Raw genomic sequence first — 24,464 nt, 5'->3', positions numbered from 1 at the left:
GGACATACGTCAGCTACGCTGCTATCAATCACTGATAAGTAGGAATTGAGGCGGCTGCACTTGCCTGATCTTAATTGGGCTAAAACTACCCTAGTCTGCCGTGGGAGGTCTCTTTCCTCCGGTGCTAAGGGCTGTGGACGGACTCCGAGAACAGGATTAACCTTGTAGCTTCTCACCGCTTCAGCTACAGTATCCTCATGAATCCTGTTCAAACCTGCCTGGTACGCTGCTTGTTCTAGAGGTTCTCTTTTGTGGCGCTGGATCTCGCGCTCTAGATGATGTATATCAACCCTTACGTTCTTGGGTGGTGGTTGTGCATCCATGAGATGGTGGTTTGGATGATTACTGCGATAACAACCCAGGAGATACTGCTTTGACAACATGTATTTTTTTCTTGGCACAGGGATGATCTTTGTCTCCACATAAAGGTGATCCAGGGGTGTGCTGCGGAGACACCCAGTCGCAGTTCTAAGGGCAGCGTTCTGGCAGGTTTGTATGTTATTCCACTGCGTATCACTAGTCTGCGGTGTCCACACTGGCGCTGCATAGTTTACCACTGACCGGCCAATTGCCTTATAGGTAGTTAACAAGGTCTCTTTGTCCGCACCCCAAGTACTGCCGGCAAGTGACTTGAGCACCTTGTTTCTACCCCGGAGCTTATTACAAATTGCAGTGGCATGGGCAGACGACCTGAAAAGGCTGTCGAATGTGAACCCAAGAATCTTGGGGTAATTTGTGGTCGGAATTATTTCGTCATCGACACTAATATTCAACTGCCTGCGCACTTCTGCCGTCCATGTAGTGAATAGTGTGGCTGAGGATTTGGTGGGGCATATCCTCAAGTTTCACGCAGTGAAATAACTGGTAAGATTAGCGATGTAGACGTTTAAACGATCGCAGATGTCATCAACATTGGGCCCAGATGCCAAGATTTACAGTCATCCGCATATGATACAATCTCGACGCCTCCAGGTGGGCGTGGAATCGAGGACAGGTAGAGGTTAAACAGTGCCGGAGATATCACTCCACCCTGGGGAACTCCCTGTTTAACTCTACGGGGTTTTGACTTGTTGTCCCTGAATTCCACGTACGACTGGCGTCCACACATATAATTCAGCACCAAACGCCTCACTCCTGCCGGTAGGGACGTATTCTCGATGTCCTCAAATAATGTGGCATGGTTGACCGTATCGAATGCTTTCTATGGTAGGTTATGTTAATTACAGTGGCATCTCGTTATTTTTGTAGCCTCAGATTATTCCGTTCATTGTGGTATCACAGGTGGTGAACTTCTCTCTTATCAATTCGAGCTGCACGATTCTATGTAGCTTAATGACAAGGAATACCATTTTTCTAGCCGATTCCGAACGATGTTTCACATTCTGATGGAACCATTTGGAGAAGCTTTGGAACACTCAGAAATATCACGAAATTACTGAGAGCGGTGGATTACACCACTGAAAAACTTTTTGGTGTTCGGTCGAAACTGGGATTGAATCCATGGCTCTTTGTATACAAAATGGCATGCTAATGGAATCCACAATAAATCTGTGATAGATATCTAACATTCGGTTCACCCAAGTTTAAGAAGTATATAAAAAATAAAAATAAATAAAAGCGACAGACTTCTTCATAGAGAAAATGAAACTATTAAAATATTTAACCCATGTTAAATATTTTTCCATGTGTCAGTTAGGAACTCAACTGCTGACAAATTTTCAGTTAAAGTTAACCGGAGAGAAGATATCTGCAATTTATTTTCTGTTAACAGGGAGTTAAAGCCTAACGGAGCTACATGAAAATGACCGTCAGTTGAACATGATTCTTTGAATTTTAATATTCAAAATATAAACCCGGTTTATTCACTATAAGAAAAATTTCTTTGCATATTTCTAGGTGGCATACGTATACACTCATAAACTCAATTATTTGTCACGGTTCATTTCTGTATTCTTAACGGGATATGGGATCAAAATGAAAGTACAGAGAAGCCTCTCAAAAATAGACACCCATATTTCTCCACATTTGGGAGGTGTCCAGTTATAACAGGTTAATTTTAATGTTTTGGTAACAAACGTCTCATGCCGATTTCCGGTTTTCAGAGTATCAAAGATTGAGAGGTTTCAGTGTATAAATAAATGTAAATAAAAATTGACACAGTTTGATCAGAGAAGAGTGTAACAAAAGAGTAAAACTAATGTCATTTAGTGACTCAAAAATTTTACCGCCTAGAAAAAGTGGCACAACGGTAACACTGCTGGTAAGAGAAGCGAGATGTACGATTCACCCCTACTCTAAGCTTTGCCTGTCTCCTATTAATTTTCCAGTCACCGGCAAGTTGACGAGTCTAAATATTCGCTAAATCCAGGAGTTTTCACATCACCAAACGTTTGACGATAGAGTTATTGGAACCAACAGTGTTGAGGGTTATACGTTTTCGATGCCTTTGTTATTAATTAAATTATTTGCCAGTATTTTGAAATACCTATTGGAAAGACTGTGGCGACACTCGATTTTACATTTCATTTTTTAAATCTAATTTGTTTTGTGTTTTATGTCAAATTATTTCTTCAATTTTTTTTTAATAAATAATTTTACATTTTGATAAATAGCGCGTTTTATTTGGACCACCTACAAGACTAAAGACTGACAAAAATCAAGTTTTCCGAAAAAAATTATTAGTCTATTATATTTCAGGTGACGATGTCCATCATTATCTTACGAATCTAACCATATCATCCATTCTATTTTAATAACAAAAACAAAAATAGTCTTTTTTTTTTTGTTTGCTTACAAAACACATACGTGTAAGTTTATCCTAAATATTATCACAAAATTTGCAAAATAAACGTATTAATTAAAAAATCTACAAACAAAATTTAACAAATAAAAACAAAAAGTCCTAAGAACAATAACATGGTTGCGTTTCTTGTTCATATACAAATTACAACTAAAAACTAAATATCTAAAAAACAGACTTCTATAAAGATGAGGATGTACAAATAAACATAAAATTTTGTGACTGATTCGAATGCACCAACAACTATATAAATTTAGAGAGAGAGAGAGAGAGAGAGAGAGAGGGGGAAAAGGCGGCAAGGACGAGTATTAAAGGATGTAGTAGAATAATAAATAAAAAGTTTTGGAGCCTTGATGCCCAGGAACAGTACTAGACGGAAAACAGATTATGTATTAACTGTTCAAAATTCAGTGTATCTCAGCTAAGGAAGTAACCCAATGACTTGGCTTTGCCATTTTTACTAATGATGGCCTTTTGTCCTGGAAAACAAAAATAAGAATTTCTCAATAAAATATTTGACATTTTTTCCAATATATTACAATACTCACCTTCACTATCCGAGGCCCCCGATACTCCCATATCCCATAAATTCTTAAAGAGAGCACCTAAATTAGATCGATCATCGAGATACTCATGATTGATTTTGACCAGTGTACGTTCATGATTTTTGGTTTGTGTATGCCACACTAATATTTCAGTGCAGTTATTGCCTTTGGGTTCAATCATATCCAGGGTGAGGCCAATGCTACGCAAAAAATAATCTTCCTCATAGCCTGGCTTATAAGGCATACTGGCATTTGGATGCTCAGTCATATAGGATAAACTAACAGCAAAACCAGCCATATCAACGGGCCAACGTCTGCCAGCCACCCAGGAGTCTAGGAAACCAATCACTTTACCCTTTTCGGGGGGAAAAAAACACACGAAAAAAAATATTAAATTCAATATTCATGGGGAAGGCAAAAAACATCATGCTGTGGTCCTTACCTTACGCACCACTGGGCCACTAATGCCATAATTGGCAATTAGACCTACAGGAAACATGGATACATGCTTGGTGTCACGTATTTCGCTAAATAACTTGAGATCATACGTGTTATCGTCATCACCAAAATACAGCACTCCTGTTGTAATATTATGCTGACGCAACCATTGCATGGCTGCCCGTCTATTGGCCACCCCTCTTGGCTTCGACTCGGCTTTGTGGAAACGTTGAGGCATGGGACTAGCCAAATGTGTATAGGGTATACCTACAACAATGAGTAAAAAAACAAAAAACAAAAATCATAGGCTGCACATAGGACGATAGGCCTCTGGCAAAAAACCTTCATGTGGAATTTGGCCTCATTTTGGCCGGATAACATTCATACTCACCAAATCGATTAAGTAAAGTATCCAAATAAGGATTGCACACATTGTGATCATTGGCCACTATCCAATGCAAACGCGGCACATGGAGCAGCGTATACGCCAGTCTCGTTAATTCTGGCACTTGTTCACGCCTTGGATATGTGGGGGTTACAAAGTAAATTGTGCTTAAATTAGCCCACTCCTGTCGTGGTCGATCCTGTATATAGAGTCGTGTATCATCAAATGACTCTCCACATAGTGTTGTAGGAGATTCATTGGCCAATTTATTATCAAGTACATCTGCAATGGAAATGGACACAAGGATAAGTGGTAAAAGGATAACAGCAGCGAAAAAAAAAAACACTAAAGGTTTCATAATGAAGAGGAGTAAGTAGGGCAATATGAGCGATTTTAGTCAGACCTGGGAAAAAACAAGCTCCACCACCATTCACTACACTGACTTTGGTTGCCTAGTTGTCTGACAGTCTAGATATGATGGCGTTGTTCACACACAAACACATCCAATATAAATCTCAGTGCATGCAGTGTATCATCCCATACGAAAGTATTAGCTGCTAACCCCCATCTATGTCCCATTGAAGACCATCGCGTAGCATTTAAATTGGCTGAAATCTATTTAAAGATTCGAACAACAACGAAAACAATAATGTTGCCATAAGAGATTTATGTAAAAGATGGGACAATTTCATCATAGTCCAACTATGATGAAATTTGACTATGTGTGAGTGAACAGCTTTATGATGGCCCATAAAACACATTTTAAGCAATTTTATATATTAATAAAAATCTTTACACTAGGTCTTGATACAGAAGATAGCAACGCCGTCATTACTAACGACTGTGAATAACAATGCAAATAATTGGGGTAATCTTTTTTTCTAATCTCCATGCAATTTATTTCCATATGTATGTAGCCAATTGCAACTAGCACTATAAAGTGCTAAAGCTCTTGCACTAGTTGACTTAATAAGTTTTATTGCACTGTTGGACAAACAACAAAATGATTTCAGGAATAATTTATCTACTACCAGTAATGCTCATGACATTTTTGTGCTCTTCAAAGTTTCTCACACATACTGCGACACATCAGTCGGGCTCAACAATTTTTTTTATTATTGTGATAATCATAGAATCGGTCATCATATCCTAACTGTGGTATCACTATGGATTTGATAATCTAACTGCATCTTCGTGAAGCTTTTGTTGGTATAAAGAAGAATTTTCTGATTCAATCACAAAATTAATTGATCCAATTAATTTTTTGAATTGAAATGTCTTCAATCACCAAAATGATAGTATCAATCACAGTTTTCATTGGGCATCAAAAAAAACTTGATAAAAGAATATTTGATTCCATTAGCAAATTTCAACAAAATTTTTAATTGATTCAATTAATTTTTGATGATGTTGATAGCAAAATGCAATTAATTTTTATACCCTGCGCCACACTGTGGAACAGGGTATTATAAGTTAGTGCATATGTTTGTAACACCTAGAAGGAGACGAGATAGACACATGGTGGCTTTGGCAATAATGGTCAGGGTGGGTCCCTGAGTCGATATAACCATGTCCGTCTGTCCGTCCGTCCGTCCGTCCGTCCGTCTGTCTGTGAACACATTTTTGTGATCAAAGTCTAGGTCGCAATTTAAGTCCAATCGCCTTCAAATTTGGCACATGCTCCCAATTTGGGTCAGAATAGAACCCTATTGATTTTGGAAGAAATCGGTTCAGATTCAGATGTAGCTCCCATATATATCATTCGCCCGATATGCACTAATATGGACCCAGCAGTCAGAGTTTTATACCGATTTGCTTGAAATTTTGTACAAACACAACACTTAGTCGTATAGTCAAGTGTGCAAAATTTGATGGAAATCGGTTCAGATTTAGATATAGCTCCCATATATATCTTTCGCCTGATATGGACTTATATGGCCCCAGAAGCCAGATTTTTGGCGGAATTTGGTTGAAATTTTGCACTAGGAGTACAATTAGTAGTATAGTCAAGTGTGCAAAATTTGATTGAAATCGGTTCAGATTTAGATATAGCTCCCATATATATCTTTCGCCCGATATTGAGTAATATGGTCCTAAAAGCCAGCGTTTTGACCCAATTTGTTGAAATTTTGCACAGGGAGTAGATTTAGCATTGTAGCTATGCGTGCCAAGTTTGATTGAAAGCGATTCATATTTAGATATAGCACCCATATATATCTTTCGCCCGATATGGACTAATATGGTCCTAGAAGCCAGAGTTTCGACCCAATTTGTTTGAAATTTTGCACTAGGAGTACAATTAGTAGTGCAGTTAAGTGTGCAAAATTTGATTGAAATCGGTTCAGATTTAGATATAGCTCCCATATATATCTTTCGCCCGATATGGACTAATATGGTTCTAATAGCCAGAGTTTTGGCCCAATTTGGTTAAAATTTTGCACAGGGAGTAGATTTAGCATTGTAGCTATACGTGCCAAATTTGGTTGAAATCGGTTCAGATTTGGATATATCTCCCATATATAGCTTTCGCCCGATTTACACTCATATGACCACAGAGCCAATTTTTTGCTCCGATTTAGTTGAAATTTTGCACAGGGAGTAGAATTACCACTGTAGCTATGCGTGCCAAATTTGGTTGAAATCGGTTCAGATTTAGATATAGCTCTCATATATATGTTTTTCTGATTTCGACAAAAATGGTCAAAATACCAAAATTGTCCTTGTAAAATCGCCACAGCTTAGTCGAAAAGTTGTAAAAATGACTCTAATTTTCTTAAACTTCTAAAACATATATATCGAGCGATAAATCATAAATAAACTTTTGCGAAGTTTCCTTAAAATTGCTTCAGATTTAAATATTTCCCACATTTTTTTACTAACATTGTGTTCAACCCTAGTGCATTAGCCGACTTAAGTTTTGAGTCTATAGATTTTGTAGAAGTCTATCAAATTCTGTCCAGATATTTAAATGTATGTATTTGGGACAAACCTTTATATATAGCCCCCAACACATTTGACGGATGTGATATGGAATCGAAAATTTAGATCTAACATACAAAGTGGTGCAGCGTATAATATAGTCGGCCCCGCCCGACTTTAGACTTTCCTTACTTGTTTTTTACTAACATTGTGTTCCACCCTAGTGCATTAGCCGACTTAAATTTTGAGTCTATAGATTTTGTAAAAGTCTATCAAATTCTGTCCAAATCGAGTGATATTTAAATGTATGTATTTGGGACAAACCTTTATATATAGCCCCCAACACATTTGACGGATGTGATATGGTATCGAAAATTTAGATCTACAAAGTGGTGCAGGGTATAATATAGTCGGCCCCGCCCGACTTGAGACTTTCCTTACTTGTTTTTAAAGTTAACTTTATTTTTTCCTCAGTTAATCACTCAAAGCTCTGTTAACGTTAACAGAGCTATGTTCAGTAGGAAGGTAATGTTAACATACATTTTAAAGTTAACTTTATTTTCACAAGCATAGAATAACATAGGAATTATAATCAACATCCATAAGGTGATTTTTCGACTTTTTTCAAAATTTGTAGAAATCGTGGCAAAAAATGTAGAAAGGCGGGCAAAGTTAACACTGGTTCCAAGTTAATTATATATAATGCTACTCTCATTAAATAATACATTTTCAATCATTTCAAGTGATTTACGATTTAATTAAAATGTCATTCATAAACAAAGGGAAAATCTCCACTCATATTTCCATTTAATTTAGCAGATTTTATCGTTCATGCACTTGTTTTGTCTAAAGCACATTCCATGTATATGTACTCATTAAAAGGTCGTCACTAATCACATCAAATTATTATAACACTGACAGAGAGCGCGTAGATTTTTAAATGGTACAATGATTACAATTTTCACATAAAACATATTAGGTTGAAGTGGAAAATTTGTATTTTTTTATGAAAATAACAGATTTTTTACTGTTTGATAGATTGATAGAATTCTTGATGTTTTGGTAGATTGTGCAAAACATTCCTCTCCAACTAGGAGGTACCTCAATAGAAATAAAATTTTGAGAAAATTTTCTATAAAAATAAAATTATGAGAAAATTTTCTATAGAAATAAAATTTTGAGAAAATTTGATATAGAAAAATAATTTTGAGAAAATTTTTTGTAGAAATAAAATTTTTAAAAAACTTTCTATAGAAAAAAAATTTTGAGAAAATTGTCTATAGAAATAAAAATTTTGAGAAAATTTGATATAGAAAAATAATTTTGGGAAAATTTTTTGTAGAAACAAAATTTTTAAAAAAATTTTCTATAGAAATAAAATTTTGAGAAAATTTTCTACAGAAATAAAATTTTGAGAAAATTTTCTATAGAAATAAAATTTTGAGAAAATTTTCTATAGAAATAAAATTTTGAAAAAATCCACAAATTTGATAAAAAAAAACTCAAAATATATTTTTTTTAATTTGGTAGATTTTTGGTAAAATTTTCTTCAAATTTTGGTAGATTTTTTTTTTGGCACGAGTGGCAATCATGCTAAAGAACCATTAAGAAAAGATACGATTTATTTTTCAACTCTATACACTTGACCCAGCGACAATATCTCCTGTTTTTTAATCCGTCTGAAAATAAGTTTTTTTTTTCTTTTAATTCCACATATATTTGTGTCCACCCTAATATTTATGCAAATTGCGTGATTAATTGCGATGATCACATACATTTAGTAGAATACATATTTAGTTTCTATATTTGCTTGCCAAACATCAATAGATTAGATTTATACGAGCAACGAATTGTTTTATAATCACAAAAATTAAAATTTAAACAAGTATATACGGCCGTAAGATCGGCCAGGCCGAATTTTATGTACCCTCCACCATGGATTGCGTAGAAACTTCTACGAAAGACTGTCATCCACAAATTTCAACTCGCATGGTTGTTAGGTATCATATGCTACCACCACGTACCAAATTTCAACCAGATCGGATGAATTTTGCTTCTCCAAAAGGAGGTCAAATCTGGGGATCGGTTTATATGGGAGCTATATATTATTATGGACTGATAGGAACCAATTCCTGCATGGTTGTTGAATACCCTATACTAACATTGCGTACCAAATTTCAACCGAATGGGAAGAATTTTGTTCTTCCAAGGTGCTCCGGAGGTCAAATCTGGGGATCGGTTTATATGGGGCCTATATATAATTATGGACCGATATCGACCAATTTTCGCATGGGTGTTTGAGGCTATATATTAACATCACGTACCAAAATTCAACTGAATCAGATGAATTTTGGGCTTCTAAGAGGCTCCGGAGGTCAAATCTGGTGATCGGTTTATATGGGGGCTATATATAATTATGGACCGATATGGACCAATTTTTGCATGGTTGTTAGAGACCATATACTAACACCATGTACCAAATTTCAGCCGGATCGGATGAAAATTGTTTCTCTTAGAGGCTCCGCAAGCCAAATCGGGGGATCGGTTTATATGGGGGCTATATATAATTATGGACCGATGTGGACCAATTTTTGCATGGTTATTAGAGACCATATACTAACACCATGTACCAAATTTCAGCCGGATCGGATGAAATTTGCTTCTCTTAGAGGCCTCGCAAGCCAAATCGGGGGGTCGGTTTATATGGGGGCTATATATAATTATGGACCGATGTGGACCAATTTTTGCATGGTTATTAGAGACCATATACTAACACCATGTACCAAATTTCAGCCGGATCGGATGAAATTTGCTTCTCTTAGAGGCCTCGCAAGCCAAATTTGGGGGTCCGTTTATATGGGGGCTATACGTAAAAGTGAACCGATATGGCCCATTTACAATACCATCCGACCTACATCAATAACAACTACTTGTGCCAAGTTTCAAGTCGATAGCTTGTTTCGTTCGCAAGTTAGTGTGATTTCAACAGACGGACGGACGGACATGCCCAGATCGACTCAGAATTTCACCACGACCCAGAATATATATACTTTATGGGGTCTTCGAGCAATATTTCGATGTGTTACAAACGGAATGACAAAGTTAATATACCCCCCATCCTATGGAGGAGGGTATAAAAATCCTCCTCAACATTTAAATTGACATTATTCCATTATCAATAGCCAATTTATCATTTTCTATGCAGGTATATTTTCCAAACAAAATAAAAATTTAGATATACACGTATTGGCTATAATAATTTGATTTCGTATTATTTTTTCCAACAAGTTAGATAAGTGTAACTGGAGCATGCACGTATTACCAATCCATACGTTTAGAAACTTTTTATCTTTTATTACTTTTACATATTAGATTCATGGGCAGGCTATAAGCATTCTCATTTGGGTGTGACAATTAAATGAATGAATCCTTGAGTTCATTAAATTTTTGCCCCATGGGAATGTTTTTTAACTGGGTAGTATATTCGCTAATGGCGGGTAAGGCATAATTAAGAGTTTGGACATTTTGATAACACAAAAATTACACTTAGTTAAAAGGTAAAATTTTAATGCTAATTGATATAAAATTGAATGATCCAAAACGTATGTGATAAGACTGAAGGAATCACAATAATTCACTAATCTTGTGTAAAACAATTAATATCATTGATATGACCATATGGGCGCCTTTTCCGTCTTGCTATACAAGATTGTACAAAGCAAAATAATGGAGTAAGCTGAGGTAAAATAATTGATATCAGTATGTGATTACACGGAAAACTTTTTCTTCGATCTATACAAAGCTTTTGTTGCGAATTTACCAAAATAATTATTGAAAATAATTTTATTTTATGTATTGCTAACTTTGCTATCTATAAATGAGCCATTAAGCAAATATAGAAAATCATTGGGAACCTATTGGGAAATATAATGACGGATAATCCATCAATTTGACTATTTATTACTCAAACAGACCTGCTGAGATAGCAAACTTTTTTGCCGAAAAAGCAGTGTTAGGAAATTTTTAGTACATAAGCCTTCTTTTATTTTTCAGCAGAAAAATCCACTGACTTTTCAACATTTTCTTTTGTGCGAACATTTTCAATGTATCTTCATACACTCTTGGTCCAAGGATTTCGTCAAAACGCCGAACCTCATAAAACTCATCTTGTCGCGACTATAGCCAATATACCTGTGAGACAGATTTGTTCTTAATAGAGCTTACCGATCGAAAGATTATTGTAACATCCTATCATGTAGTCAAGTTTTTTAAACGATTTTTTACGAAATTTCAGTGAGATCGGATTCAATTTGTTTTTATCACCAGAATTTCTGTCGTCGAAGAGCGATTTTCACTTGAATTGTATCGTTACTAGTCCACCACGGCAATCCCAAGCGAAAATGATATAGTTTCCACGGTCATGCCTTAACATCGACGGCCAAGCCGAATATCTATGGAGAGAAGCTTAAGCTGTGTATCGTGGAGCAGCTGGATATGTGTGTGTGTGGTACTATGAACTGCTGCAACCCTGTGAAATGATCACGATCAGAAGCTTTGTAACAGGTTGGCTGCTAAGTCCCCGGTCTGACACATAGATGGCGTCGCTAGTATTAATGCATATTATTTTTATATAGTACCAACCTTCAAATGATTCGTGTCAAAATTTGACGTCTGTAAGTCAATTAGTTTGTGAGATAGAGCGTCTTTTGTGAAGCAACTTTTGTTATTGTGAAAAAAATGGAAAAAAGGAATTTCGTGTTTTGATAAAATACTGTTTTCTGAAGGGGAAAAATACGGTGGAAGCAAAAACTTGGCTTGATAATGAGTTTCCGTACTCTGCCCAAGGGAAATCAACAATAATTGATTGGTATGCAAAATTCAAGCGTGGTGAAATGAGCACGGAGGACGGTGAACGCAGTGGACGCCCGAAAAATGTGGTTACCGACGAAAACATCAAAAAAATCCACAAAATGATTTTGAATTACCGTAAAATGAAGTTGATCGAGATAGCAGAGGCCTTAAAGATATCAAAGGAACGTGTTGGTCATATCATTCATCAATATTTGGATATGCGGAAGCTCTGTGCAAAATGGGTGCCGCGCGAGCTCACATTTGACCAAAAACAACAACGTGTTGATGATTCTGAGCGTTGTTTGCAGCTGTTAACTCGTAATACACCCGAGTTTTTCCGTCGATATGTGACAATGGATGAAACATGGCTCCATCACTACACTCCTGAGTCCAATCGACAGTCGGCTGAGTGGACAGCGACTGGTGAACCGTCTCCGAAGCGTGGAAAGACTCAAAAGTCCGCTGGCAAAGTAATGGCCTCTGTTTTTTGGGATGCGCTTGGAATAATTTTTATCGATTATCTTGAGAAGGGAAAAACCATCAACAGTGACTATTATATGGCGTTATTGGAGCGTTTGAAGGTCGAAATCGCGGCAAAACGGCCACATATGAAGAAGAAAAAAGTGTTGTTCCACCAAGGCAACGCACCGTGCCACAACTCATTGAGAACGATGGCAACAATTCATGAATTGGGCTTCGAATTGCTTCCCCACCCACCGTATTCTCCAGATCTGGCCCCCAGCGACTTTTTCTTGTTCTCAGACCTCAAAAGGATGCTCGCAGGGAAAAAATTTGGCTGCAATGAAGAGGTGATCGCCGAAACTTAGGCCTATTTTGAGGCAAAACCGAAGGAGTACTACCAAATGGTATCAAAAAATTGGAAGGTCGTTATAATAGTTGTATCGCTCTTGAAGGGAACTATGTTGAATAATAAAAACGAATTTTGACACAAAAAAAAATATGTGTTTTTCTTTGTTAGACCGGGGACTTATCAGCCAACCTGTTATTGAACTCAATTAATGGGTTTGAGCCAAGTCCTTTTGCAGCACGATAACTCTTGGCCAAACTCTTTAAAAACTTATTTGGAGATTCACAAAAGGGAAAAATTCTCTACCACATGCCGTATAGGTCAGGCATTGATCCTTCCGATTACCACATGTTCCGATCGATGACACATGACCTGGATGATCAGTATTTTAGTTCATATGAGGGTATCTATATATCGTCTAAATTTTAAATTTGACTAACATTGGTTAATACTGTTCGAGTGACTCATAAACGGGAATGTCGGGCTTTTCAAATCCTAAAATAAACCACATGTGATCTGGTTTAGTTTAGGATTAAAAAAAAACACATTCCCGTTCAAATATTATTGAATCACTCGAACAGCCTTATCAGAGTTTCAGTAAATTTTAAAATTTAATAGTTACCCTTGTGAGAAAACTAATCAGAATGTGGCGTTCCATTTGGTTAGTGTAAGAAATGTTCATGTTGCTATGAATGATAACAAAATTTTATTGACAACTCCAAGTCTATTGGTCTCTGATAAATCAAAGTTTTGTGGTATTACCCAGTTGCTTGAAAATTATCAAAAATATTGTCACATGTTTTTCCTCATTTAGATCGAATAAGAGTATTCCTCATTTTTATAAAGCTTCGGTAGTACAAGGTTAACTAATGAAATGTACTAGGGATGTGACTTTCATTCTGCCCATACACACACATGTGCCAATAGAGACACAAGTTCTGAACAATTTGTAGTCCATTTTTTGGAAAATAAAAAAAGAGGAAGGCCTATTTTTTGACAAGTCTAAATCCGATTATTATTTGATTTTTGTGATATATTTTAATATTTAAAAAGTGCCAGTTATTTAGAACAATTGAATGGTAACAATGTTTAAGAAATTTATTTTTACTGATTCAAGATCAATTGATTTGGATTCACAAAAACAAAAACCTGTTATCCGATGCAAATATTTGAAAATTATGCAGATACTATATAAAAAAAAAAAAAAAAAAAAAACAAAAATAAAAAAAACCTTCCTTATCATCTATATAATGGATATTTAATTTATAAATCATAATATTACTTAATACTTCATTCATAATAAATGCTTGACTTATTTAGAATGAAAACAAACCGCTCAAGTATGACGCAATGCAATGACAGCCAAGCAAGTTGAAAGCAAATACTAAGTATAGAATATAGTATGGAGCTCAATTATATGTGCTAAACGATTGTAAATATATCGTATATTTGTTCACACTTTTAATAAATGTTTATGGCTGTGAAGAAATTCACGATTGCCATGTTCAATGAGCCCATTAAGTTTGCTCTCCTGGAAATCTATTATAAGCATCAAGCAGTGTTTAAAATCGTCAAGTTCGTATTAGGGACATCTTATCGCAAATCGAAGTTTTATCGACTATGGACTAGATCTTATATCATATGTACACTTTCTAGGTCTATAAATTTTTGGATGTTCGATCTTTTTTCATTATATCCGGTCGTCGCAAGATTCAGATTCATTCAAAATTGTATTAGTTCAATATTGGAGCTTTTGATGAGGCACGACCAAAATTTTGACAAAATTTTCAACAGAAATAAAATTTTGACAAAATTTTCCACAGAAATAAAATTTTGACAAAAAAATTTCACGAAAATTTTTCCAATTAAAATTTTAATTGAGTTTTAAAAAATATTCAATTAAAAATTTAATTGATTCAACAAATTTTTTAATTGAAACAAAAATCAATCACAAAAATAATAGTATCAATTAATTTTTTAATTGGATCAATTAACTTTTTAATTGACCTTCAATTAATTTTTTAATTGATACTATCATTTCTGTGATTGAAGACATTTCAATTAATAATTAATTGGATCAACTAATTTCATGATTGAATCAGAAATTTTTTTTTGTGTGTAGAAATAAAATTTTGACAAAATTTTCTATATAAATAACATTTTGACAAAATTTTCTATAGAAATAACATTTTGACAAAATTTTCTATAGAAATAAAATTTTGACAAAATTTTCTATAGAAATAAAATTGTGACAAAATGTTCTATAGAAATCAAATTTTGACAAAATGTTCCATAGAAATCAAATTTTGACAACATTTTCTATAGAAGTAAAATTTTGACAAAATTTTCTATAGAACTAAAATTTTGAAAAAACATTTTCTGTAGAAATAAAATTTTGACAAAATTTTCTATAGAAATAAAATTTTGACAAAATTTTCTATAGAAATAAAATTTTGACAAAATTTTCTATGGAAGTAAAATTTTGACAAAATTTTCTATAGAAATAAAATTTTGACAAAATTTTCTATAGAAATAAAATTTTGACAAAATTTTCTATAGAAATCAAAGTTTGACAAAATTTTCTATAGAAATAAAATTTTGACAAAATTTTCTATAGAAATAAAATTTTGACAAATTTTCTATAGAAATAAAATTTTGACAAAATTTTCCATAGAAATACAATGTAGACAAAATTTTATATAGAAATAAAATCTTGACAAAATTTTTTATAGAAACAACATTTTCTCAAAGTTTTCTATAGAAATAAAAATTTGACAAAATTTTCTATAGAAATAAAATTTTGTCAAAATTTTCTATAGAAATAAAATTTTGACAAAATTTTCTATAGAAATAAAATTTTGACAAAATTTTCTATAGAAATAAAATTTTGGCAAAACTTTCTTTAGAAATAAAATTTTGACAAAATGTTCTATAGAAACAAAATTTTGACAAAATTTTCTATAGAAATAAAATTTTGACAAAATTTTCTATAGAAATAAACTTTTGACAAAAATTTTCTATAGAAATAAAATTTTGACAAAATTTTCTATAGAAATAAAATGTTGATAAAATTTTCTATAGAAATAAAATTTTGACAAAATTTTCTATAGAAATAAAATTTTGACAAAATTTTCTATAGAAATAAAATTTTGACAAAATTTTCTATAGAAATAAAATTTTGACAAAATTTTCTATAGAAATAAAATTTTGACAAAATTTTCTATAGAAATAAAATTTTGACAAAATGTTCTATAGAAATAAAATTTTGACAAAATGTTCCATAGAAATCAAATTTTGACAAAATGTTCCATAGAAATCAAATTTTGACAAAGTTTTCTATAGAACTAAAATTTTGTAAAAACATTTTCCATAGAACTAAAATTTTGAAAAAACATTTTCCATAGAAATAAAATTTTGACAAAATTTTCTATAGAAATAAAATTTTGACAAAATTTTCTATAGAAATAAAATTTTGACAAAATTTTCTATAGAAATAAAATTTTGACAAAATTTTCTATAGAAATAAAATTTTGACAAAATTTTCTATAGAAATCAAATTTTGACAAAATGTTCTATAGGAATCAAATCTTGACAAAATTTTTTATAGAAATAACATTTTCTCAAAGTTTTCTATAGAAATAAAAATTTGACAAAATTTTCTATAGAAATAAAATTTTGTCAAAATTTTCTATAGAAATAAAATTTTGACAAAATTTTCTATAGAAATAAAATTTTGACAAAATTTTCTATAGAAATAAAATTTTGGCAAAACTTTCTTTAGAAATAAAATTTTGACAAAATGTTCTATAGAAACAAAATTTTGACAAAATTTTCTATAGAAATAAAATTTTGACAAAATTTTCTATAGAAATAAACTTTTGACAAAAATTTTCTATAGAAATAAAATTTTGACAAAATTTTCTATAGAAATAAAATGTTGATAAAATTTTCTATAGAAATAAAATTTTGACAAAATTTTCTATAGAAATAAAATTTTGACAAAATTTTCTATAGAAATAAAATTTTGACAAAATTTTCTATAGAAATAAAATTTTGACAAAATTTTCTATAGAAATAAAATTTTGACAAAATTTTCTATAGAAATAAAATTTTGACAAAATGTTCTATAGAAATAAAATTTTGACAAAATGTTCCATAGAAATCAAATTTTGACAAAATGTTCCATAGAAATCAAATTTTGACAAAGTTTTCTATAGAACTAAAATTTTGTAAAAACATTTTCCATAGAACTAAAATTTTGAAAAAACATTTTCCATAGAAATAAAATTTTGACAAAATTTTCTATAGAAATAAAATTTTGACAAAATTTTCTATAGAAATAAAATTTTGACAAAATTTTCTATAGAAATAAAATTTTGACAAAATTTTCTATAGAAATAAAATTTTGACAAAATTTTCTATAGAAATAAAATTTTGACAAAATTTTCTATAGAAATCAAATTTTGACAAAATGTTCTATAGGAATCAAATTTTGACAAAATTTTTATAGATATAAAATTTGGACAAATTTTTCTATAGAAATAAAATTTGGACAAAATTTTCTATAGAAATAATTTGGACAAAATTTTCTGTAGAAATAAAATTTTGACAAAATTTTCTAAGAAATAAAATCTTGACAAAATTTTTTATAGAAACAACATTTTCTCAAAGTTTTCTATAGAAATAAAAATTTGACAAAATTTTCTATAGAAATAAAATTTTGTCAAAATTTTCTATAGAAATAAAATTTTGACAAAATTTTCTATAGAAATAAAATTTTGACAAAATTTTCTATAGAAATAAAATTTTGGCAAAATTTTATATAGAAATAAAATCTTGACAAAATTTTTTATAGAAACAACATTTTCTCAAAGTTTTCTATAGAAATAAAAATTTGACAAAATTTTCTATAGAAATAAAATTTTGTCAAAATTTTCTATAGAAATAAAATTTTGACAAAATTTTCTATAGAAATAAAATTTTGACAAAATTTTCTATAGAAATAAAATTTTGGCAAAACTTTCTTTAGAAATAAAATTTTGACAAAATGTTCTATAGAAACAAAATTTTGACAAAATTTTCTATAGAAATAAAATTTTGACAAAATTTTCTATAGAAATAAACTTTTGACAAAAATTTTCTATAGAAATAAAATTTTGACAAAATTTTCTATAGAAATAAAATGTTGATAAAATTTTCTATAGAAATAAAATTTTGACAAAATTTTCTATAGAAATAAAATTTTGACAAAATTTTCTATAGAAATAAAATTTTGACAAAATTTTCTATAGAAATAAAATTTTGACAAAATTTTCTATAGAAATAAAATTTTGACAAAATTTTCTATAGAAATAAAATTTTGACAAAATGTTCTATAGAAATAAAATTTTGACAAAATGTTCCATAGAAATCAAATTTTGACAAAATGTTCCATAGAAATCAAATTTTGACAAAGTTTTCTATAGAACTAAAATTTTGTAAAAACATTTTCCATAGAACTAAAATTTTGAAAAAACATTTTCCATAGAAATAAAATTTTGACAAAATTTTCTATAGAAATAAAATTTTGACAAAATTTTCTATAGAAATAAAATTTTGACAAAATTTTCTATAGAAATAAAATTTTGACAAAATTTTCTATAGAAATAAAATTTTGACAAAATTTTCTATAGAAATCAAATTTTGACAAAATGTTCTATAGGAATCAAATCTTGACAAAATTTTTTATAGAAATAACATTTTCTCAAAGTTTTCTATAGAAATAAAAATTTGACAAAATTTTCTATAGAAATAAAATTTTGTCAAAATTTTCTATAGAAATAAAATTTTGACAAAATTTTCTATAGAAATAAAATTTTGACAAAATTTTCTATAGAAATAAAATTTTGGCAAAACTTTCTTTAGAAATAAAATTTTGACAAAATGTTCTATAGAAACAAAATTTTGACAAAATTTTCTATAGAAATAAAATTTTGACAAAATTTTCTATAGAAATAAACTTTTGACAAAAATTTTCTATAGAAATAAAATTTTGACAAAATTTTCTATAGAAATAAAATGTTGATAAAATTTTCTATAGAAATAAAATTTTGACAAAATTTTCTATAGAAATAAAATTTTGACAAAATTTTCTATAGAAATAAAATTTTGACAAAATTTTCTATAGAAATAAAATTTTGACAAAATTTTCTATAGAAATAAAATTTTGACAAAATTTTCTATAGAAATAAAATTTTGACAAAATGTTCTATAGAAATAAAATTTTGACAAAATGTTCCATAGAAATCAAATTTTGACAAAATGTTCCATAGAAATCAAATTTTGACAAAGTTTTCTATAGAACTAAAATTTTGTAAAAACATTTTCCATAGAACTAAAATTTTGAAAAAACATTTTCCATAGAAATAAAATTTTGACAAAATTTTCTATAGAAATAAAATTTTGACAAAATTTTCTATAGAAATAAAATTTTGACAAAATTTTCTATAGAAATAAAATTTTGACAAAATTTTCTATAGAAATAAAATTTTGACAAAATTTTCTATAGAAATAAAATTTTGACAAAATTTTCTATAGAAATCAAATTTTGACAAAATGTTCTATAGGAATCAAATTTTGACAAAATTTTTATAGATATAAAATTTGGACAAATTTTTCTATAGAAATAAAATTTGGACAAAATTTTCTATAGAAATAATTTGGACAAAATTTTCTGTAGAAATAAAATTTTGACAAAATTTTCTAAGAAATAAAATCTTGACAAAATTTTTTATAGAAACAACATTTTCTCAAAGTTTTCTATAGAAATAAAAATTTGACAAAATTTTCTATAGAAATAAAATTTTGTCAAAATTTTCTATAGAAATAAAATTTTGACAAAATTTTCTATAGAAATAAAATTTTGACAAAATTTTCTATAGAAATAAAATTTTGGCAAAACTTTCTTTAGAAATAAAATTTTGACAAAATGTTCTATAGAAACAAAATTTTGACAAAATTTTCTATAGAAATAAAATTTTGACAAAATTTTCTATAGAAATAAACTTTTGACAAAAATTTTCTATAGAAATAAAATTTTGACAAAATTTTCTATAGAAATAAAATGTTGATAAAATTTTCTATAGAAATAAAATTTTGACAAAATTTTCTATAGAAATAAAATTTTGACAAAATTTTCTATAGAAATAAAATTTTGACAAAATTTTCTATAGAAATAAAATTTTGACAAAATTTTCTATAGAAATAAAATTTTGACAAAATTTTCTATAGAAATAAAATTTTGACAAAATGTTCTATAGAAATAAAATTTTGACAAAATGTTCCATAGAAATCAAATTTTGACAAAATGTTCCATAGAAATCAAATTTTGACAAAGTTTTCTATAGAACTAAAATTTTGTAAAAACATTTTCCATAGAACTAAAATTTTGAAAAAACATTTTCCATAGAAATAAAATTTTGACAAAATTTTCTATAGAAATAAAATTTTGACAAAATTTTCTATAGAAATAAAATTTTGACAAAATTTTCTATAGAAATAAAATTTTTACAAAATTTTCTATAGAAATAAAATTTTGACAAAATTTTCTATAGAAATCAAATTTTGACAAAATGTTCTATAGGAATCAAATTTTGACAAAATTTTTATAGATATAAAATTTGGACAAATTTTTCTATAGAAATAAAATTTGGACAAAATTTTCTATAGAAATAATTTGGACAAAATTTTCTGTAGAAATAAAATTTTGACAAAATTTTCTAAGAAATAAAATGTTGACAAAATTTTCTATAGAAATAAAATTTGGACAAAATTTTCTATAGATAAAATGTTGACAAAATTTTCTATAGAAGTAAAATTTTTACAAAATTTTCTATGGAAATAAAATTTTGACAAAATTTTCTATGAAATAAAATTTTGACAAAATTTTCTAAAAAAATAACTCCAACCAATAATTTTTTATACTGATCCATAAAATTGATCAAATTTGTTGATGCTATCTCTTTTAGTAGACTTCCTTGGCATTCTCCTGTAATAAAGACAAAAATGTTGCCGGTTCTCCCAATGAATCTTGTAAACCTACCATACCAATTTATTATGTATTCCCACAAAAAATGGTATAGTATTGGTCGTGCCATTAAAGAGGACATTCGTCTTCACTCCTTCCCTCGAGTAATCATATCCTCAACATTTACAATAAACCTCATTATAATCAAATGCAAATTCGAAATCAAATCCTGATTACACAGAAAAAAATATCACCAAAATATTTCCAATTAAAAAGTTAATTGAAGTTGAAATTTTTTTCAATTAATAAATTAATTGGTACAATTAACTTTTTAATCAAGATAGAAACATTAAGTTAATTTAGTCAATGATTGAAAATTTAAAAATTTTTAATTAAAAATTTAATTGATACAATTAACTTTTATTCAAATTCGGAAGACTAAGTCAGTTAAAAAAGTGATGAACATTTTTTTAAATTTTTAATTAAATTTGTTTTTTTTCAAACAATCAATTGTTAATCCAAATAAAAATTCTGAGCCAATTCAGAATGTAATTGAAAATAGTTACCTTTTTTAATTACAAAATTAATTGAGTTTTGCAATCAACATCAATTAAATTTTTAATTGAATCAATTAAAAAATTAATTGAAATTTGGTAATGAAATCAATTAATTTTTTAATCAAGAATTTTTCTATGCCCAATTAAAACTGTGATTGATACTATCATTTTCGTGATTGAAGACATTTCAATTAAAAAATTAATTGAATCAATTAATTTCGTGATTGAATCAGAAAAAAATTTTTTTGTGTGTACTCTATTATTCTAGACTGTGTCAATATTGATGTGGTGGATTTTTCTTGTCCCTCTCCACCACCAGGGACCAGGTGAAATTATCCTATCATTGTTGTTATTAGTATGGCGGCACACATAGCGTATTAAAAATTCATCATTCAGCCACATATTACAATTTTTTTTTGTATGGTAACTCACGATGCAGGCCGGCAGGCATACAAGCAAATGCTAAGGTGGGTAAATAATGTGTTAAAGTGATTAATTGTTAATAACACAAGAAACTAAATAAACAACTTAATGTATATTGTCAAGCATATTTATACACCACCAACCAACATAATCATGTTTACGTTGAAATTATCATTAAAAGGAATTGGGGTCTCTGTGAGGGGTTTATTTTACACACAGCTCCATCACCAGTAGTTTACAACACACATTGTGTGCTGACAGACAAACATTTATGAGTGCCTGAAATGTGCTTGTGCTCGTGCTCTTGAGGAACATGCTCTCTGTGAGGGTAGATGGATGGATGGATGAGTGGGTGGGTGATTTGATTGTGCCTGTATGTATACAAAGGATGGTGATTGTGAGATGGAGGTGGTGGGTAGGAGAAAAGAGGAAATAAACACACACACTCATAAAGTGGTGGGCGGAAGAGGATAAAGAGCCAGCGCATGTGTATGCAAGGTAGTCAAATACATGTGTATGACCACCTCCATTGTTGCTGTTGTTGTTTTTGTTTTTTGTTTGGTTGGTCTTACTCACTTGAAGAGTTTTGCATATCACGTGCACTGACACTGCTACTATTCGGGATTATCGATGATGTGTGTAAAGAAGAAGAAGAATAGGGGGAAGTGGAGAATCGATTGGAAGGATTATCCACTGCCCTCAGTTTCAGCTGTTCCAACATAAGTGGAGCCACTTTAGCGACATTAAAACCATGGCTAAGTGATTGCGCGGTTTGCTGGTAACTACTATCACTGGATATCCTTTTTGCTGATATTGCTGTTGTGCTGGTGGTGACTAACAATGTGCTATGGGAAGAGGATGAATACTGATGAAATTTACCTGATGTAGCACCAAAGCCTCCTCGACTATCATCTGAGTTATTTATTATGGCACACCAAACAAAATAGACGAGCAGTGTCATCAGCACAAGGACACAGACAAATAATCGACGGCTATTTGCCGTCTTGGGCCATAACGAGCGCACCTTACTGCCCGCATAGGATGCACGTAGGCCATTACTTTGCAATGAAGGCCTAGTGCCATTGCTTTCTAGTGGACGGTATAAAGCAGTACTTGGCATTATATCACCGGACCAATTTGTACACAAATAATGGATCAATTGTTTTGTCCCAAACTTCTCACAAATGAGAATCACTACGTTTTCTTTTTTATTTATGTTTTCCCAATTTGTTTTCTTTAATAAATTCTAAATTCTTTTTAACTTCCCACTCAGCAAAGATGACTTTGTATTCCTGCAATAGTCTTGTATACACCGAATTCTTAACATCATCTCTCCGATGTTTATGGACTTTCTTTGACGTTTTTGAATCACTAGCGTTGTTTTTGTTGTCATTTAATTTTTGGGGTGGGGGACAAACATTTTCGCCGACAGCCCCCGACAACCCCACTAATGCTTTGCAGTAACCTCAATTAAATCGATTTTTTTTTTCTACAATTGTTTAGGAAACTGAGCATTGTTATAATCACAGATTTGCACACACGTAAAATAAGCACCATTCACTGATTTCTAAATGTAGAATTGTCTCGATATGGACATTATTACTATATTTGTTTGATTTTTAGCAAGCGTCAATTGTTATAGTTTTAATTGTTGACGACACATTTCATTTAAAATTTTAATGGTCAAAAATCTTTATCTTTCCATTCTTTCCGTTCAAAATATTTCGATGTCAACATGAAACTGTAATGAATTAAGTTGTCTTTAACATGATCTAAATCAAAAGCGTTCCATCGTCGCCTCACCATATCAACGAATTCCAACGACCAAATGATCCTACCCAATAAACACAAACGTTTGGAAAATAGAAAAATGCAAGAATTTTTCAAACATTTTTCAAAGGATTAGGGTAATATTCAAGTTGAGAAAAATTGTTGAGAAAATCGCGTTCTCAACCAAAAACAGACATTACCCAATAAACACAAACGTTTAAAAATGCTAAATTTCAACAATTTTTCAAACTTTTTTTCAAAGGATTGGGGTAATATTCAAGTTGAGAACTTGTTAAGAAAATCGCGTTCTCAACAAAAAAACAGACATTAAACTCAACAGTGAAATTCAACACATTAGAAATAATTTCTCAAGTGTTATCCTCAAATTGAAATGCATCGCTATTCAATTATTTGTCAAATAATTTTCAATGCGAGTCAAATTCAAAACTAACATCGTTGCAAATACTTTTCAACCTAAATTTGTATGAATGATATCCTCATTTCAAATTGAATGTTAAAGCTAAAATTCTATGAATTTTGTATGAATTATTCGTTTTCATCAAAATAAAATATATAATAATACACTACACTATAACCCTGCCAACATTTTTTGAATTTGGGGACTCTTTTGAGAATCCCCACTACGTCGAAAACAATCATATACGACATCAAAAACTCGTCGGAAAAGCGCCGTCACTATTGAGAAGTTGTACCACGCCAAGTTACTACAAAAATGTTTCGCATGAGTGCAATTATTAGGTGCCTTTATAGATCAATTTAGAACGACGCCAATAAGGGACCCTCCAAACAATCAGAAAAAGTGAATTTTAAGATAGTTGTAAAAGAATCATTGTGGTCGAGTAAAACACGTTTGTTTAGATATTTATTAATTTGATTAAACATTTACAAATTCTTAAAAATATAACATTTATACCACTATCACATTACATTTAACATAATTTT

The 24,464-nt window shown here is 30.5% G+C and overlaps 1 protein-coding gene across 2 annotated transcripts; it reads right to left on the bottom strand.

The window, feature by feature from the left end:
- Positions 1-1,151: 1,151 nt before the first annotated feature.
- GlcAT-S (Glucuronyltransferase S) lies at positions 1,152-23,484 on the bottom strand. Of its 2 annotated transcripts, none has more exons than XM_075293195.1 (5): positions 22,308-23,484; positions 4,175-4,450; positions 3,788-4,050; positions 3,349-3,700; positions 1,152-3,279 (listed from the first exon to the last, which is right to left on the bottom strand). In XM_075293195.1, exons 1-5 carry the CDS (start codon positions 22,849-22,851, stop codon positions 3,218-3,220), a joined length of 1,497 nt encoding a protein of 498 aa, XP_075149310.1. In that variant the 5' UTR covers positions 22,852-23,484; the 3' UTR covers positions 1,152-3,217. The 2 variants fall into 2 exon arrangements, with proteins under 2 accessions (XP_075149310.1, XP_075149312.1); XM_075293197.1 differs by having other exon boundaries at positions 22,611-23,481.
- Positions 23,485-24,464: the final 980 nt, after the last annotated feature.

Source organism: Haematobia irritans, chromosome 2 (genome assembly GCF_050003625.1).
Source record: "Haematobia irritans isolate KBUSLIRL chromosome 2, ASM5000362v1, whole genome shotgun sequence".
In the NCBI taxonomy this organism is placed as follows: domain Eukaryota; kingdom Metazoa; phylum Arthropoda; class Insecta; order Diptera; family Muscidae; genus Haematobia; species Haematobia irritans.
This window is presented reverse-complemented; position numbering and strand designations above follow the sequence as displayed.

Bases quoted from the DNA above. Each gene is read 5' to 3' on its own strand.
- GlcAT-S (XM_075293195.1), bottom strand. From the start codon at position 22,851: ATGCCAAGTACTGCTTTATACCGTCCACTAGAAAGCAATGGCACTAGG. The intron at 4,451-22,307 runs GTGAGTAAGACC...TTTCCATTGCAG, and splicing joins TGATATGCAAAACTCTTCAA to ATGTACTTGATAATAAATTG. The intron at 3,701-3,787 runs GTAAGGACCACA...CCCCCCGAAAAG, and splicing joins GTGGCCCAGTGGTGCGTAAG to GGTAAAGTGATTGGTTTCCT.